The 17,345-nt window shown below is 36.1% G+C and overlaps 1 protein-coding gene across 3 annotated transcripts in view; it reads right to left on the bottom strand.

Moving 5' to 3' along the window:
* The window catches only part of LOC107586229 (rho guanine nucleotide exchange factor 12-like), a 61,618-nt gene that overhangs the window by 6,283 nt on the left and 37,990 nt on the right, over nt 1–17,345 (bottom strand). For all 3 annotated transcript variants that reach the window (XM_016273488.1, XM_016273487.1, XM_016273489.1), the window contains 21 exons: nt 16,957–17,055; nt 16,451–16,493; nt 14,956–15,061; nt 14,725–14,850; nt 13,526–13,558; nt 12,835–12,952; nt 12,073–12,172; nt 11,034–11,249; nt 10,810–10,939; nt 9,613–9,648; nt 9,139–9,281; nt 8,856–9,002; nt 8,691–8,776; nt 8,460–8,585; nt 6,080–6,194; nt 4,407–4,507; nt 3,943–4,020; nt 3,052–3,127; nt 2,803–2,970; nt 2,619–2,706; nt 2,452–2,529 (listed from right to left, as the gene is read on the bottom strand). In XM_016273488.1, the coding sequence (XP_016128974.1) occupies nt 2,452–2,529; nt 2,619–2,706; nt 2,803–2,970; nt 3,052–3,127; nt 3,943–4,020; nt 4,407–4,507; nt 6,080–6,194; nt 8,460–8,585; nt 8,691–8,776; nt 8,856–9,002; nt 9,139–9,281; nt 9,613–9,648; nt 10,810–10,939; nt 11,034–11,249; nt 12,073–12,172; nt 12,835–12,952; nt 13,526–13,558; nt 14,725–14,850; nt 14,956–15,061; nt 16,451–16,493; nt 16,957–17,055 (2,213 nt within the window). The remainder of the gene's footprint in view (nt 1–2,451; nt 2,530–2,618; nt 2,707–2,802; nt 2,971–3,051; nt 3,128–3,942; nt 4,021–4,406; nt 4,508–6,079; nt 6,195–8,459; nt 8,586–8,690; nt 8,777–8,855; nt 9,003–9,138; nt 9,282–9,612; nt 9,649–10,809; nt 10,940–11,033; nt 11,250–12,072; nt 12,173–12,834; nt 12,953–13,525; nt 13,559–14,724; nt 14,851–14,955; nt 15,062–16,450; nt 16,494–16,956; nt 17,056–17,345) is intronic.

A 17,345-nucleotide genomic window follows, 5' to 3' on the forward strand; every position in this document is an offset into this window, starting at 1 on the left:
GTTAACCTAATGAATAATTGATTTGTTAAATCAAATTAAAATTAGTGTGTCAGATTGGTCGAGACGCTACATACCATGATGAAATAGAATATTCGCAGGGTTTCGGTTCATTTTTGTGAAGCCTTCCTGCTGAAGACTGAGACAGCAGAAAAATCCGTGTGTCATTCGATCATTCGGTTTTTGATTAAATATTGAAAGTAGAAAAATGAGAAAACGGTTCCTTTTTCATTTTTTTTCCCCAAAAATTGAAAAAAAGAGAATTCAGCTTAAATTTAATTTTTTCACTCAGGGGTAGAAAAATGAATAAACAGCTTGAATATTTGATTTCTACATGTGGGCGGGAATTAAACGGCCCTTTCTGGTGATTGGTCAGCCGAATATCAAACTGCCGTCATCAGTTCTTCTGCAGTATCACGCAGCAGAATAATAGTCCTCCACTGCTGCAGATGTATGGATTAATTACCCATTTTATTGCAACAGACTAATGAATAGCTCCACACAACTCGTACCGTGGCAGACGGCTTTCTTCTGTGTAGACCAGCGGTTCTTAAAGTGATAGGGGGTCCGAAAAATAATTATCTATAGCCTAAAGTATTTCCATTTCCTGTGCACTTCAATACTGATCTGCGCTTGACTGTAGTCGTGTCTGTCTGCTTATTGAGTTTATTTAACCCATCGCAATTTATTGGAACTGTGTGAACTAGAGTGACTACTCACCTTAATGTTGTTCTCACAGCTCACAAGTGCATATCCTTTTGAGATATTAATTATAATCAATTTTAATAAAACACAAGACTACATTATATAACTCTAACAGTAGGCTATTTAATATCTTTTGTTCTCCGGTTGTCAGTCAGAATGACAGTTCTTGCGTGAACATAGGCCTATATATACCCAAGCCAATTTACTATTCCTTCCTTTTTGTCTTGTTTAAAATATTTATTTTTAAACGAATTAATTCATTTCTTAATTAAACAAACAAACAGACTTACTGGGTGAGCAGGGTAGGCTAAGCTGTCATATCATACCCTGCCATGCCCAGCTGATGCAAAGAATAGAATTTATATCTACACAGAAGAAAGCCCTGTCTAGACTCTGCCCCAGTATGAGTTGTGTCGAGCTATTCATTAGCCTGTTTGTTTGATGAAAAAAGATGAAATGTAGTTGCAATAAATGTGTTAAGAATCCATACAACTGCAGCAGTGGAGGACTATTATTCTGCTGCGTGATACTGCAGAAGAACTGATGACGGCACGGTTTGATCTTCGGCTGACCAATCAGCAGAAAGGGGCGTTTAATTCCCGCCCACGTGTAGAAATCGAATATTCAAGCTGTTTATTCATTTTTCCACCCATGATCGAAAAATGAAAATGTAAGCTGAATTCTCGTTTTTCTACTTTCAATATTATATACTATAGATTTTATTTTAGTCAAGTGGTGATGATTTGAGAAGGCTAAATTGATCAAACATAGGCTATGATTAACTCACTGTCTGCCACTGGCCGCTTGGTCGTTACTTTAAAAAAAACAAAAACTTGAATTTAACAAACAAAAACATTTTCCAAACATATTTCTAAATTAACGTAATAAAGAGACGAAAATATATATAACTACTTTTGCCATTAAAAACGAAACTAAACTATTTTAATGTCTACAACAGCAGCTGTGTAATTGGGGAAGAGAGAAAGAGAAAAAAGACACGGGCTCCAGTCGGACTCGGCCAGTAATTCTGATAATCTGTCGGATAAGGGCCGGACTAGGGCATATGTTTGAGGCCCGTGCAGGGGTCTGCTGAGCTTATTTGGTTGCAAACTCAATACTCATATACGCACGAGCGCACTTTGGATGTGACTGTGCACCGCCTCTGGAGCGCGCGAGTACCGAATGGCTTAAAAAAACGTGCAAATAAATAATAACATTTTCTGACGATGCAAAAATGACAAGATTTGGCAAGTGACAATTCTGTCAACTGTCCCGAAACGCGAGTGAAAGTCTTGTATCGCAGCGTGCAGCGGCTCTTGTAGCGCAGACAAGATGCGCCGATGTGAAGCCGTTTGAAGAGAAAGTCAGAGAGAAGACGCGTACAGCTGAATCACTCACGCTGTTTTCAAATGACTGATTTGATCAGTCTGTGTGGACTGGACTCAGTCTGTAGGGTTGATTATTTACTCATCAAACCTACATGCTATAGGCTATTGAATAAATGTGTGAATATCCATCATTTTAAAGTCAAAAGCTGCGGGAATGAGTAAAACTATGCGATATAGCCTATTCGCAATCCCACACCGAAATTCAGGACCCGATTAAACACAATTCTATTATACAGAGTTTTGTGAAATAGATTTCAATGACTTTTCCAGGCCTGGAAATTGGTGTTTTAAAATTCCATGACTTTTCCAGGTTTTTCATGACCGTACGAACCCTGTAAGTAGTAAATAGAGAGGAACTCACTCGTGCTGAGGCAAGGGAATGACGCTGTGGGGTTTAGCGTTCATAACATCTGCCCTCTGAGCAATCTGCCGTTGCCACCTGATATAAAAGACAATTAAAGCTGCTCTATGAACGAGAGAGTAGTAGATTGCAGAAACATGAGAAAGAGAGAAGTGGTGAAAACTTACATTCTCTGCTCGGACACTGTTTGTGCCATCAGCTCATAAATCTGAGCTCCGTTTTTGGACATGGAGATCACAAAGAATGATCTGTTATCTGTGTGAGGAAATCAAGGAACCCTGTAAGGCTTAATTCTTGAAATGTATGTGGGGAGAGTGTTTACTTTTGACAAATGAGAAGTCAGACGCTCACCTGTCGCCACCGAGCGCACCAGCACAGTGCTGAGTTTGATGATGGGACTGAATATGTGTTTCGTGTCAGCCGTTCCTGCGAGGTTCTTGCTGTGACACCTGAGAATAACACGCTCGTCCTGCTTCTGCAACAACACCAGGATGTCTTCCAGGAGTAAAGTATACAGCTCTGATGCAAAAACAGAAACTAGTGTTATTATACTATCATCAAAAAAGCAAGCTTTTGGGAAGTTTGAGAGCAGTGGCTTACCAATAGTTTTGTCTTTGTTAATCTTCCAGGACAGAGGACCCTCGTGGACCATCTTCCTTTTAGTGAGATCCAGGTTCTGCGGGACAAGAAATGAATGAGTAACTTGCATCTTTAAAATCCTTGTTGTAGAAAGGACTTACTAGTTTTATTCATACAGCAACCAATTTAGATTTGCTCATCAAATCTGATTCTTATGTGGATCGACTGATTGTTTACATTGACGAATCAAATAAATGAAACTGGATCCACATTTTCAGAGAGGGTAATAAATGTCCCCCATCTAGATTAGTTACTACATCGTGAATGCCACGTATGAGCGTTAAAGGGTACATTCGAAATTGAAAACTATTACTTTTTAGTTTAACTCTTTTTATTGATGCTATTCAATCAGAGAGATACACAAATAAAAAACCAATAGAAGATTTTCAATCTCTTAACAAAGATCAAAATTAAATTAGTCAAAAACTTCCTTACTCTGAGTCAAACACAAGATACAATTATGAATGCTAGCACCAAAAACTATTACTTTTTTATTTAAATAAAATAAAACAAAAATTTTAACTAAAATTAAAAATACTAAAAGCTAATTCAAAATATTAATAATGTACTAACATATTTTTACATTAATAAAACTTTTCCACAATTTTTTTTCCCCAAGCTACAAAAACTACAAGGATGCCAAGAAAACCATATTTTTGTCTGTCTGAATAAATACACAACTTGATTTTAGCTCCTCACAATGTTGTCTTCCTAAAAATGAATCTCAGACACACAAATATGATTGACGTCGATCCGCATGAGAGAAACTGGTGGGATAACCTGCTATTCTTCGCTCCTCAAATATGGTTTTCTAGGAAAAAACCTAGTCAAATCTGTATGATAAGCACTAACCTTGAACTCCGAGATCATAGGGTTCTCGCTCTGCTTGAGGGAAGAGAGGTCCAGCCGTCTCTGGTAGTCCTCCAGTCTCTGTGGGACACAAACAAAATACATATTTATGCTGAAGAATCCATTAACATTGGCTGACCTCTTATGAATTTAGCCACCAAAAATAAAAAAAAACCTTTAAAGCTGCAATCGTTTAAGAAATACACTGTAGATGCTGGAGAAGATTAGATTTTCCTAGCAGGACTCTTTTTAATGAATTTTCTTATGAATGATCTCCAGCAGGTTGGATCATCCTGTTTATACTCTAAGAGCAGTTTCAGGGCTGATGTAAGAGGACCTGGAACTTTCAACCTAAAGATGAATGCTGACAATCATTAAGTTTTGGTTTTCCAGTCTTTCCTTTAAGCTGACCTGAGGCTATAAAGTCTGCCTACCTCGAGCCAGCTCGATCGAGTTGCACTGCTTACCTGTTTATTCTCGGACTCCTTCACGGACTGGTTGACGTGGCTGAGTATGTGTCGACAGCATTCGGCTGCTCGTCTCACTTTGTCTTTCTCCTCTATCTCATCTGTCGGTAAAGACGATACATGCACACGTTTCAAGAAGAGACTAATCAACTCTTTAAGAACATCCTGGCCAGCCAAGTGCCCTCTATTTCCTCTAGTGCCCACCACTGAGACTATTGCCAAGTGCCGATGAATATGAGGAGAATTACCTCCTCCTTAATCGCTAGTTATACTTTACATTTATTGCCTTCCTCTGACAATTCCAAGAGAGCCACAATTTAACAGTCTGCCAAATAATGTGAGAGACGCTTTGAAAGTGTGCGGTTCCCGCTTCAGAACATTTCAGAATAATAATGGAGATTTAAGAGCTGGCATTGCTCTAATTTACTAATGGTTGGTGTCCAGCCAGCAAATGCTTTTTGAACAGCCAACACAATAAAGGTGAGGGTCTGACTTCTTATTTGTCAAACATATATACTCTGCCCACATATATATCAAGAACTAATTCTTACTTTCCCCAAAATGTAGGGATTGCAAGGGGTGATGGGAATCTGTGAAAAAGATTGGATGGAAAATAAAAATCTCTTACAAAATGACAACATGTACAATAAGAAATAAAACACAAATCTGCACACAGTTTTGTTTAAAAAAAAATTATATTAAATATTTCTATATATAATATAGATTTGTATGAACATGCATGTAAAAACATTTTAATAAATAAGATTAGTTCATTTTCAAATATGTCAATTTAAAATGTTTTTTTTTTTTTATATATATATTTTAAATAGTATTTTATGACTGTAATGGCAAAGCTGAAAAAAGCAAAAAATAAATAAAATAAAAAAACCTAATAAAAAGGACAAAAGCACCATTACTAAAACTAAATTTAAAATGTATACTGAAAATATATAAAAATATTTTTATACTATTATAGTATATTATAAAATGATATCAAATATTTCAATTTAAAATAGGGTTTTTATTTTTATATATTTTAAATGGTAATTTATCACTGTGATGCAAAGCTGAATATTCAGCATCATTAGTCCAGTCTTCAGTGTCACATGATCCTTCAGAAATCATTCTAATATTCTAATTTGCTGCTCATGAAAACATTTCTTCATGTCTTCTTATCAGTGTTGAAAATAATGGTTGTCTTGAGGTCTTATAAAGAGTTAAAAAAAAAGATGGTCAACTGCATTCAATAACGGAAGTGACTTCCTTAAAATTTACAGGGCTCACAACTGAATTTTTTATGAGTTTGGTTGTTCCAGTCGACAACTAGCTGTCTGTCACATCACTGACATACCTATGGCATGAGGTGAGTGTGTCCCAAATCATTTTTTGCTGTCAATCAGCAATGCTATGATTGACAACCCCTTTCGGGTTAGAGAAAATGACAGGACAGATGTTCTCCCTCGTTCTCCAACTGTTTTAAGCGCACAGGAGAACAGGAGTCACACCTGTTAGTAAACCTGGATGTCAATCTTAAACATTGCCATTTTGTTTTTAAATATTTTTGTGGTGAATTTGGTTTAAATATTGTGTAGAACAAGCATTTATTTAACTTTAATGTAAACCTTGCTGCAATACAATGCTTTAAAAAGACGATGCATGAAGGAGGAGAATACCTGTGTACTTGGCAATGTTGTCCATCAGTAAAGGGTACTTGGTGAACCTCTGCATCTCTGCAGGGATGATGTCCTTTAGCTGTAATCGTCGACACAGTCGATTGCTCTCAGCCACCTGCAGATGGTGCAGAGACAATAAAACAAGAACTTGAGGACAACAGTACGTGCAAATCCACAACAAAATCCTCCCTAATCTTTTGCATATTTCCTTGTTATCAAGTAGTAGAGTCTCCAACATCATGAATAATACACTTCAGTGTGGGTTTTATCCTTCACTCAAGTGAGAAAGTAATCCTCTGCAAGTCACAACATTGTGATCAGTCAGCAAGGTATCTGGAATCACTAATGTCTTGGTAAACAACCACAATACATATCTGAAATCTGTAAATATACTGCAGTACCCATGATAAAACGTAAAAATATTTTTTGTTAATTAAAATAAAGCTGAAATAAAACATACTATAAATATGACAAATTAGATTGAAAAAAAAATTCTAATTAGAAATGATGCCCTTGGGAAATAACTGAAATAAGTTGAAATATCTGAAATACTACTATTAATCAAACTAACACGGAAATAAAAATAAAGTTAAATAGAAATATAGAAAAACTAGTAAAAATGGCAAAAGCACATAAAATTACTAAAACTAAATTTAAAGTGAAAACTGGAAATATAAAATAAATACTATAATAGTATACTATATATAAATAAAAATACTAAAATAACATTGTTCCAAACAATTAAAGTTAATGCTGACCAAGTCAAAATGGCTCTATAAAAGTATCATAAAAGTGGTCCAAGCAAATATTGCAGTTTGAGGTCATATTGAGGCTTTGTGTGAGGAACAGACTGAAGTCATTCATTCACAGAAAATGTTCCCATTTACCTCTGCTCTCATTGGTCACCATTAATTCTCAATACACGAAAAGAGCAGCGTGAACATTCTCCAAACTATCTCCTTTTCTGTTCCTCAGCAGAAATTCAGTCAAATGGATTTGGAACAACATGGAGGTGAATAAATAACAGCAATTTTAGATGAACTGCTTCTTTAAGACGTGAAAAGCTCTATTTTCTCTAATATACACCTCAAAAGCATAATAAGCATTACAGTGGATTTTAAATTTTTACTACACCTTTATGTTCTAGTGCTTACACACTAGTTTTCTCAATGGAGAGATTAGTGCGGTTGATTTCAGAAAATGCAGTGTATGTGGAAAGGTTGTTAAATCTCAATCTTAATCTGTGTTCCCTGCATCCACTTCTACTATGAGATAAAAACAGCTCCCAAGGCTCAACACAACTACATCTGCCTAAGGTTCATAAACTCTTATCTCCAAGATGAGCAAATTCTACAGTATATCCTACAAATATAGCTCCAATTAAACAAAATCTCTTTTGTCTTCCTTTTTCTCTGATGTTTGGCTGCCAGGCAAAGCTGATCCTATTAACAAGTCAGAGATTACTTTATTTAGATATTTAGATAAGGATCTCTTCTGCTGTAACACTGTAAAATTAGTAGGGCTGTCAATTTATTAAAATGCAATTAGAATTAATTAATTGCCAATTAAAATAAGTTAACACATTCTGTTCCTCCTAAAAGAATACATATACAACAGAATGAAACAGTCAAGAGAATAAATGTGCTACCAGCATTATTTAATTAATCACATGCATCAACACATTAACTTTGACAGCCCTAACTAAGGAAAATGAAAACATCTCTGTGAAACATGCAAATGTCCACAACCACTCAAAAGTTTGGGTCATTAAGATTTTTTAAAAGAAATTAATAGTTTCAATCAGCAGGAACGCATTAAATTGATGTAACAAAATATTTTTATAAAAATGCATCAGTTTCAGCAAAAATATTAAGGAGCAAAAAAACAAATTTTCAACACTAGTCATAATAATAAGAAATGTTTCTTGAGCATCAAATCAGCATATTAGAATGATTTCTGATGGATCATGTGACACTGAAGACTGGAGTAATGATGTTGAAATTCAGCTTTTAAAAATTATATTTAAAATATTTAATATTATAATATTTAATAATTTATATATTTATAATATAATTCTAAAATTATAATAATGTAAAAAATTGTATTCTAAAAATATTATATTTTAAAAATATATTAAAAGTAGAAAACAGTTATTACTGATTGTAATAACATATCAATTTTACGTTTTTTTTTTTTTGTGATGAAATAAATGCAGTGTTGATGAGTATAAGAAACATCTTTCAAAATAATTTTTTAAAAAGCTTACTGACCCCAAAAGTTTGAACAGCACTGTACTGTATGTCTGTAATGCTCCAAACAGTCTCTCTCAAGTGAACTGCAGCTCTCACGGCCCTGCGGCCAGCGAGGAGTCTCGACCCACCTGCATGAAGGAGGTGAAACGCTGGTCCTTCTTCTGCCGGGATTTGATGAGCTCCAGGGCGAAGGGCTGGTTACTACAGAAAGTGCCCACTGCTTGCTTGATCTTCTCCTCCTCTCCACCACTGAACTAGAAAACAACAAGCCAGAGGATTTGTGAGCGTGTGGGAGTCTTATCAACAAGAGAATACCTACCACAACGGCCACAGGATACGAGCAAAACATGAGCCCTTACCCAAGACAGCAACTCATCTCCTATGTGGTCGATGACCGACGTCTCATTCTTCTTGCGTATCGCCATCATTTGATCTGCTATCCTCACTGAAATTTTAAACAGCAGATGCCATGATCTGAAACACGGCAGTTTATCGGAATAAAAAATTATTGGAAGAAAACATACTGTGCAACTGGACGATTTCCTCCAGGTTGGTGAATATGTTCTTGATGTCAGCAGGGGGCAGTATGTTGTCTCGGGTGAGCTTCTGGTAGAAGACACTGTCTAGGACCTTCAACATGCGTACATGGGCTCGCTCCGTGTAGAATAGTTCTGTGAGCATCAGATAGACTGAGTTACTTCAAAAGCAAACCAAAAACCAAAACAGCAGCTCTAACAATGCATTGTGCACGTTAAATCTGACATGCACCTGTCTGATTTATGTAGTGAAACGCGAACAAGATCGTACCATTAATGACTTCTTGTCTCTTGATCTCGTGGGACGTCAGGCCTGCTAAAACATCACGCCCGACCAGCTGCTGCCAGTTTGGAGGATCTACATCAGAGTAAACATCACTCCCCTGATCATCCTCACTTTGCAACTCTTCAAACCTGTGAGGGAGGAGATGGTACATAGATTAACAATCTCATTAAGCTCAATGTGTATCTGAATGTGAGAGCTGGTGCACAATAAGACATACACACAGGAAGCTCATCAAAAAGAGGGTTAATTTTTGATGCTCAATGTGGTAGATACTTTGAACAAATAAGATTGCACTACGAGCATGGCAGCCTAGCACAAAACAGAAACCAGGCGGTGGAGAAAATGTCCTCATTACAGCTGGTTAGGGAAAAAATAAATAGCTTTTATCGATTGTCGCTACTGGTTAGGACACAGTGTATAGAGTGATGTGGGTGATCGACAGCAGCCAGTGTCCAGTACCTTCTACTCAGTTTAGGTGTGCCCCCATCAAGGAGTCTGGAAAACAGGACATACTTGCTCACTTCACTGACACAAAGTGACCACACTGATATTAAAATCCTGGTATATGATATGATAAATCATTTTATGGATAAGCAAAAAAGGTTGATATTAATACCATAAAAATAATAATTAAAAAAATTAGACAAATGAAATTAGACAATGCAACATTATGTACAGCTTAAAAAAATGGATATTCATTTTGAGATTTGATGATTATATTTAAGTGTTATTCAATTTTTATTTAAAATATTAACTTTAAATGAGTCGCAAAGGTATTCAAAACGAGCAACAATGAGCACGCACAATTAAATATTCTATATCAAATCGATATGGATAAGTGCAAAAAAAGAAAGAAAGAAAGAAAACAAAGAAATGAAAACCCGTAGTATCTACCAATAATTGATATAATACTATCCTTAAAGGGATAGATCGTCCAAAAATGAAAATTACCCCATGATTTACTCATCCTTAAGCCATCTTTCCTATCTTTTTACTCACCCTCAAGCCATCCTTGTCTTTCAGACGAATACAGTCAGAGTTATATTAAAAAATGCATTGCTTAGTTTCAAGAAAGCCTTTTTTCAGCCGTGTGGAGTACTTTTTTTATGGATGGACACACTGTTTTGGGCTTCAAAATCTGGACCCCATTCACTGACATTATAAAGCTTGAAAGAGCCAGGACATTTTTTAATATAACTCAGATTGTATTAATTTGAAAGATGAAAGTCATATACCCCGAGGATAGCTTGAGGTTAAGTACATCTTGAAGTAATTTTAATTTTTTGGGTGAACTATCCCTTTAACATAGTGAGAAAAGAAGTTGAATTATTAGTGTTTTAGCATCAAACACTAAAGGTGTGGTCACATTAGTGAAATTTCAACAAAATTTTGATGGCAGAAAAGAGAAAAAAACACCGGTCCATTGTCAGGGGTGTAGAGATGCATGAAGCAACCTTTCTGCACTCATGTGATACTCACAACTGCGCAGATATCTACTGAATTGGTTGTATTCTGCAGACAAAATTTTGCAAAACAACAGTAAATGTGACCACGTGTTGAGACATATCAAGACTATGCTAGAAATAAGTCAGAAAAGGAAAAAAAAACCAAAAAAAAAAACCAGATGCTTTGCTGCATAAGCTTTTAAACATGCACCTGTCTGCATCTTCATCTAGTTGGTCCATGTTGTATGGGATGTAGTCACAGGGTGGGTAGATGCTGTCCAGCACATCTCCAGACTGCAGCCCATCACTGAGCCGGGGAACCATCACAGACGGGCTCATACCTGAGAGCACACAGAAGAGCTAGTTTCAGACAGCATGTCCAGGAAATGAAAGGAACGATCACTCAGATGAATGAGATGGAGATGCAGTACTCACTAAACTCTGAGTCCCTGCCCGAGGGGTCTAACGGTGAGCCGTAAGAGGCGCTGAAGGGGGGAGAGGCGATCAAACTCGGGCTCTGTAGGAGGTCTGAGCCCTCAACCGACTGACTGCACCGCAGACGTCCACCCTCTATCAGATCTGACCCGCCCAAAGCTGGCTGAGACATCTGCTTCTGAGGCCGATGCTTGATGTTGTCCCCGGCCCTCCCAGCTGCTCAAACACACACCAAACAAGATTCACCATCAACATGAATCTTTCACCACCCAGAGGAAGGAAAGCAAAATGAGGGCAAGTCTTCTGCTTTTAGAATTTGCCAGAAATCGCAAGCTTTCAGGCCTAACATTCACTACACTACCAAAAGTTTGTGGTCATTTAAAAAACATTTTTTTTTACAATTACAATTCTATTGTAATATATTTTAAAATATAATTTATTCCCGTGAAGGTAAATCTGAATTTTCAGAAACCATTACTCCAGTCGTCAGTGTCACATGATTCTTCAGAAATAATTCAGAAATATGTTGATTTGCTGCTCAAGAAACATGTTGAAAACAGTTTCATATAAACATATGCTGTTTAAAATTTTTGTGGAAACCATGATACCCATGATTTTTTTTCAGGATTCTTTGAGGAATAGAAATATCAAAAGAATAGCATTTATTTGATATTAAAATAAATCTCTTTATCTATAAAATGTCTATAAAACGTGCTGTCACCTTTGATCAATACTTCCTAAATAAAAGCAGTGCATGTGTCAAAATTTTGAACGGTAGTGTATATTTGACTGCAGATGAACATGTTTACTAAAAAACAAACAAAAAAACAAGCCAAGCCTACTAATATGTCTGTTTTTAATTAAATAATATCAAAGACAGTTTCATAGCTGGTAAACAATACATGTCCAGCACACCTTTTTTTTTTCAAACCAGCCACTGGTTAATTCTGGATTTGAATCCGCAAAAAAGTTCAAAGCCTTAAGAAAAAAGTCTGTGTCTTCAATAGCTGCAGGTTGTAGAACTTTGCACTAGACTTACATGGTACTGAATCGACGCGACTGGGCCACCGTGGGGGCACCCGGATGGGAAAGCGAGGCTTTTTCAGTTTCTCCTCCCCTTCCTTCTCTGTTTTGCTTTTCTGTTCAGGAAGAATAAAACAACAATCCTCAGGATAACAACTTTGCCATGGGAAGACTGAGAAGACAACTGCTTTGATCCATAACCTAGTAAACTGCCTACAGAGGGAGTATTTCAGACATTATAAGCGTGCTCTGGACATCGAAGGCCAAACAATTATGCCACACTAATTATGTATCATTTACATGACATGCTAAATTTTACAATATATACAAGATGAGAAAAATGTTCATTATAAATGGATTGCATGGATTGTGTTCGTGCATTTACATCAAATCAATGTGATTCCATTGGGTTCAACATGACCACAAAATCTTCCTGCGCAATGTAGTAAAATATTTAAATTATTACAGCACAGTTGTAATACATCATTTTATTTTGATTTTACAATTATTTTTATAATTATCTAATGAAAACCAAAAAAGACATCAATTTGTGTGCGCGCGATTCATTTTTATATTTATTAGATTAATATGCTGACATAAAACTATACTAATGTCAAAGTATTTTACAAAGAATGTTCCAAATCAGTCAAAAGAATTTCCATTAGAATGTTCCCTCAGAAGGTAACTGCCTATTTAGACAGCAAGTCAGGTTTTGGAAGAGAGTTATGTGATCGTGTTGTGAAAATGTGAGGCGTCAGAAAACAGTACAAACACATACCCTTAGTTTGGAAGGAAGAAAATTAATTCGAACTCGTTTGGACTCCAGGTTTCGTTGCTCTTTCACTCGAACTCCCAGATGCTTCATGTACATAGAGATCACATACTGTATGGTGCTGCTGGAAAAGACAAAATTGTGTATTAGGGTTGAATTGAACTGTTTTCTCACTCCCTGTCCAAGCTTAGTAACTAGAGCACAGCGCTGAGCATCAAAGTCTTTCATTTCCTAATTTAGAGTCGTGTCTCTGAGGGTTGTGTTGTGCCTGTTGTTGAGTGCTTTTGGCTCCATGTGGCCAACTCCTTCTGTTCCACATGACTCCTATCTTATTGTGCCTTCTGCCATATGTCTCAAAAACTCACGTGCACACACGCACAAGTTCACCATCTATCTTCTCACATATGTCCTGTACATTCATAAATCATACAGGCTTGTGGTGTTTCCATATGGCATCTTAAATATGTTTGCCAACATTATAGTAAATGAGGACTAGGAAATCTCATTAAGTCGCTCTGTTCTGCAGCATCTTGCATTTGTGTCAAGCGTCAATATGCTGGCGTACCCCAGGCTGGCAATTTACAAACAAATCGAACGCAACATCTTTACGCAAGATCAAATAACCCTCATCCTTAATGTCTTTATTGTCGAGCATTATGGATGAGGTTTGCTGGAGGAAAACATGAAAAATTCTCACCATTTCTCCTCTTCTGTGGGTTGTGAAGTCAACCTGAAAGAGACACGCGTGTAAGATGGAGAACAGTCACTGAGCAGACAATCTTGAGAATGTGGAGTAGGATATTCAAAATATATTTTGATATTGACATATTTTTCTCTGAAATGCATAAACAAGTTATATGATGAACAAAAAAGCTAAATAATTTTTATTTAGCAATACAGCTAAATAATTTCTCAAATCTTTTTAGTCTATTGACAGTATTGATATTTATGAATTTGCAATGAAATAGCTCAATTAAAGGGCTAAAACGGTGATAATTATATAGCTAAATCATTTTTTATTTGAAAACAATATAGGCAATTTTTTTTATTAAACTATATAGCTAAATAATTTCTCAATTAATTTTTTTAGTCTATTGACAATATAACATTTTTATTTTTATAGTTATGCATTTGCTCTGAAACAGATAATAAATGCTATAAGGGTGATAACAATATAGATAATTATTATTTAGCAAAATAGCTAAATCTTTTTTTCTGTCTATTGACTTGATTTGTATTTTGATATTTATGTATTTGAAATACATAAATCAAACTCTTAAATAAAGGGTGATAATACTTGATTTTTTTTTATCCATTTGAAGACTTTTATCATTTAAATCTTAGCCAAACAGCCACTGAAGCCAAGCAGATTCAGAACGAATATTTAATTATATATGTATATTAGTGCTGTCAAACGATTAATTGCGATTAATCGCATCCAAAATAAAAGTGTGTTTACATAATATGTGTGTACTGTGTATATTTCTTTTGTGTGTGAAAATACACACACATGGATGTAAATATTTAAGAAAAATTTGATTATATTTTCAAAATATATACTGTATGTGTGTGTATTTATATATACATAATAAATATACACAGTACACACATATATATTATATAATCAAAAACTTTTATTTTGGATGCAATTAATCGTTTTAAAGCACTAATATTAATGCATATTCATGATTCAAATTATAAAATTTTTGCAACTGAAGATTAAATCATACATATTATTGATATCTGTCATACTAAGACGATGATAGATTGCAAAACTAGACTATTGTCATGAATGTCAAGAAAAATTTAATGGGCAAATAAAAAGTATATTGTTTTGTTTAATATCTCCGCCCAGCCCTGATGCAGAGTGATTAAAAGACTGTGTGTGATTCTCACAGAACGTCATCTATCTTGGAGAGGATGTTTTCAGCGCATGATCTCTCTCTCTCTAGAACCAGCTGTTCAGAGTCCAGACGAGACAGCTCTACATCAGCCAGGGTCAAGCCCATACTGCGCTTCTGCCTGTAAGAGTGGATGCAGTTGTTTTGTACGTGTTACTGTCAATCTGAAAAAGTGCAACGTGGCAGTACAGGTTAGTGATGAAATGAGAATGTCTACATTCCTGACCTGAAGTCCTCCAAGTTTCTCTGTACATCTGGAAGGAGAGTTTCCTGCATTGTCTGTATACATTGCCTGTGTAATTCCTCTGGAATCAGCTCTGGTCTCCGCCGCTCTGAACACATGTACACACAAAAAATGAGTAGTCACATGTTTCATAGTTTTATATGAATTTAAGTTTAGGCTTTCATTTTTTTTCCATTTCAATAAACACAATTTTTTGTATGTTTATTGAGCAAATCCTCATGGGGATCATTAGCTGATCCAATAATCTAGGTCAGTGTTTCCCAACCTTTTTTTTGTCACAGTACCCTTTGGAAATTTTAACAAACTTGTGGCACCCTTCAAAATTAATTTTGTCACAATATTTGAATTTTTTACTTCGATATAATCTAACAGTAGGGTTAAGATATTTAACTTTTTTTTTTTTTTACCAATTATCCAAATAATGTTTAGTTCTAGAAAGCTATTATTATCAGAACATGTGAGCATAAAATAGCGGTTAGCAGATCCATGAATTAGAGGGCAGTTACCAGAGTTGCCCATATACCACACATCATGTTACACACAGTAGGGCTATTGCAGACAGAAACAATACTGTACTACATCGATGTTTCCTGTCGGTTCAATTTTTGAGTGGACTTTGCTGTTCCGATGAGCATGAACGGTATACGAGTGGAGCGACTGAGCGGAGCGCACACGCATAGAGCGTGATAATCCGCAGAGCGTCACACCACGTGAAAGTGAAACCTGAGCGGTGAACTAATTTTCGGCAACCGAAATTTCGGTGCATCTCTAATTATTGGCGACATCAGAAATGGATATTATATAATAGATGCTTTTTTAAATATTTTAGCAATTTAAAAATATTAAAAAATTATTTTTTTTACACGGCACTCCAGTTGGGAAACACTGATCTAGGTGATATCAAGCTTTACTGTCTGCGTGACAATGCTGACAATGTCAGACTCACATACACATAAATTAAATGGGGACATATAATACAAAAAAATTGTTTTTTCTAAAAAATTTATTAATAATTGCTTTAGCCAAACCAAAATCTTATTTAAAAGAAAACATCTTGCATGATTTATAAATCAATTTTCAATTGAGGACATCCTCAAATGTACCCAAAGGATAATTTTGCCCCCAAATTATAGCTAGGTACATACAAAACAAAAACAATTCTCACAAATACACACCCATACATGACCAGTAAACAACCAGCATGAACAGATACGGCATCAGTATGCATCACTAAACATGTCAACATGACACACTGGCAGAGTGACCAAGTCCTTCAGAAGCTAAATCCATAATTACATGAAGAGTCAGCATGAATGTTAAACAGGATTTGTGCTTTCTGAACAATTGCAGGTTTCCCACCGAGGGCTGAGAAATGATTATGTGGTTGGATGTTGAAATGAACACACAAACAACAGTGCGAGTGTGAGAACGACGTTTGTGCTTCCATTAAGACGCTTCTAAAATTAACTGTGCTTACCGAGCTCAGAGGAGATGGATTCAGGCACAGCAACTTTCAAATTCTGTTGAATGAAAATAATAAATTAAAAAGGGCTTTCTGACAAAAGCACCAGTTTTTTTTCTCCTGCAAAACAACTACAAACACTACAATAACAAGGTAACAAAACAGCAGAGCTGTGGGAAAAGATATGCACAAGTTCCAAATGAGCTACCCGTCCAACTGGAAGAAAGAGAACAAAGTTTGCTGCAGGGAAGACGCGCACCCACTCAAACACACACAGAGTTTGAGAACAACAATATGCGATGACCGTGGAGGTAAAAGGTAAAAGAGCGTGTTTGCTTCCTGACCCTGAGGGTGCTGGGAAAGGAGTAACCCTTCACACACCTCTCAGGACAAAAGGCACGGTTGATCTAGGTGGATACAGGCTTTTGCCTCAACTTGCCCGCAGACCAAATGATACCAAGGCAGAGCAGAAAATGACGGGTTTGAGCGAGAAGAGATGAGGTGTGAAAAGTTCCACTTACTGCCCCCCGGTCTATGAAGAACGTCAAGAAGTCCATGAAGATCCGCCGTGTTTCTTTGGAGTTGGTCTGTTTGTAGAGGTCAGCGTACAGGTAGCAGAGCTGTGGAGGGAAGTGAGATTCAGGGAGTGATAAATATAGCAATTTGAGACAGATTTGTGAATTTGTATCCCTTTACTTTAAAACATTACCGATAATACCGATATAGTCACCAATAAACACTATGCTACAAATATTTGGGGTCAGGAGATTTTTTTTATTATTATTATTAATATTATTTAATAATTTTATCCAGCAAGAATGTAATAAACTGATTAAAATCGACAGTAAAGGCATATGTTACAAAATATTTGTATTTCAAATGGGTGACATTTTCCACATTGATAATAAAT

Source organism: Sinocyclocheilus grahami, unplaced genomic scaffold (genome assembly GCF_001515645.1).
Source record: "Sinocyclocheilus grahami isolate Dianchi unplaced genomic scaffold, SAMN03320097.WGS_v1.1 scaffold79.1, whole genome shotgun sequence".
Taxonomy (NCBI): domain Eukaryota; kingdom Metazoa; phylum Chordata; class Actinopteri; order Cypriniformes; family Cyprinidae; genus Sinocyclocheilus; species Sinocyclocheilus grahami.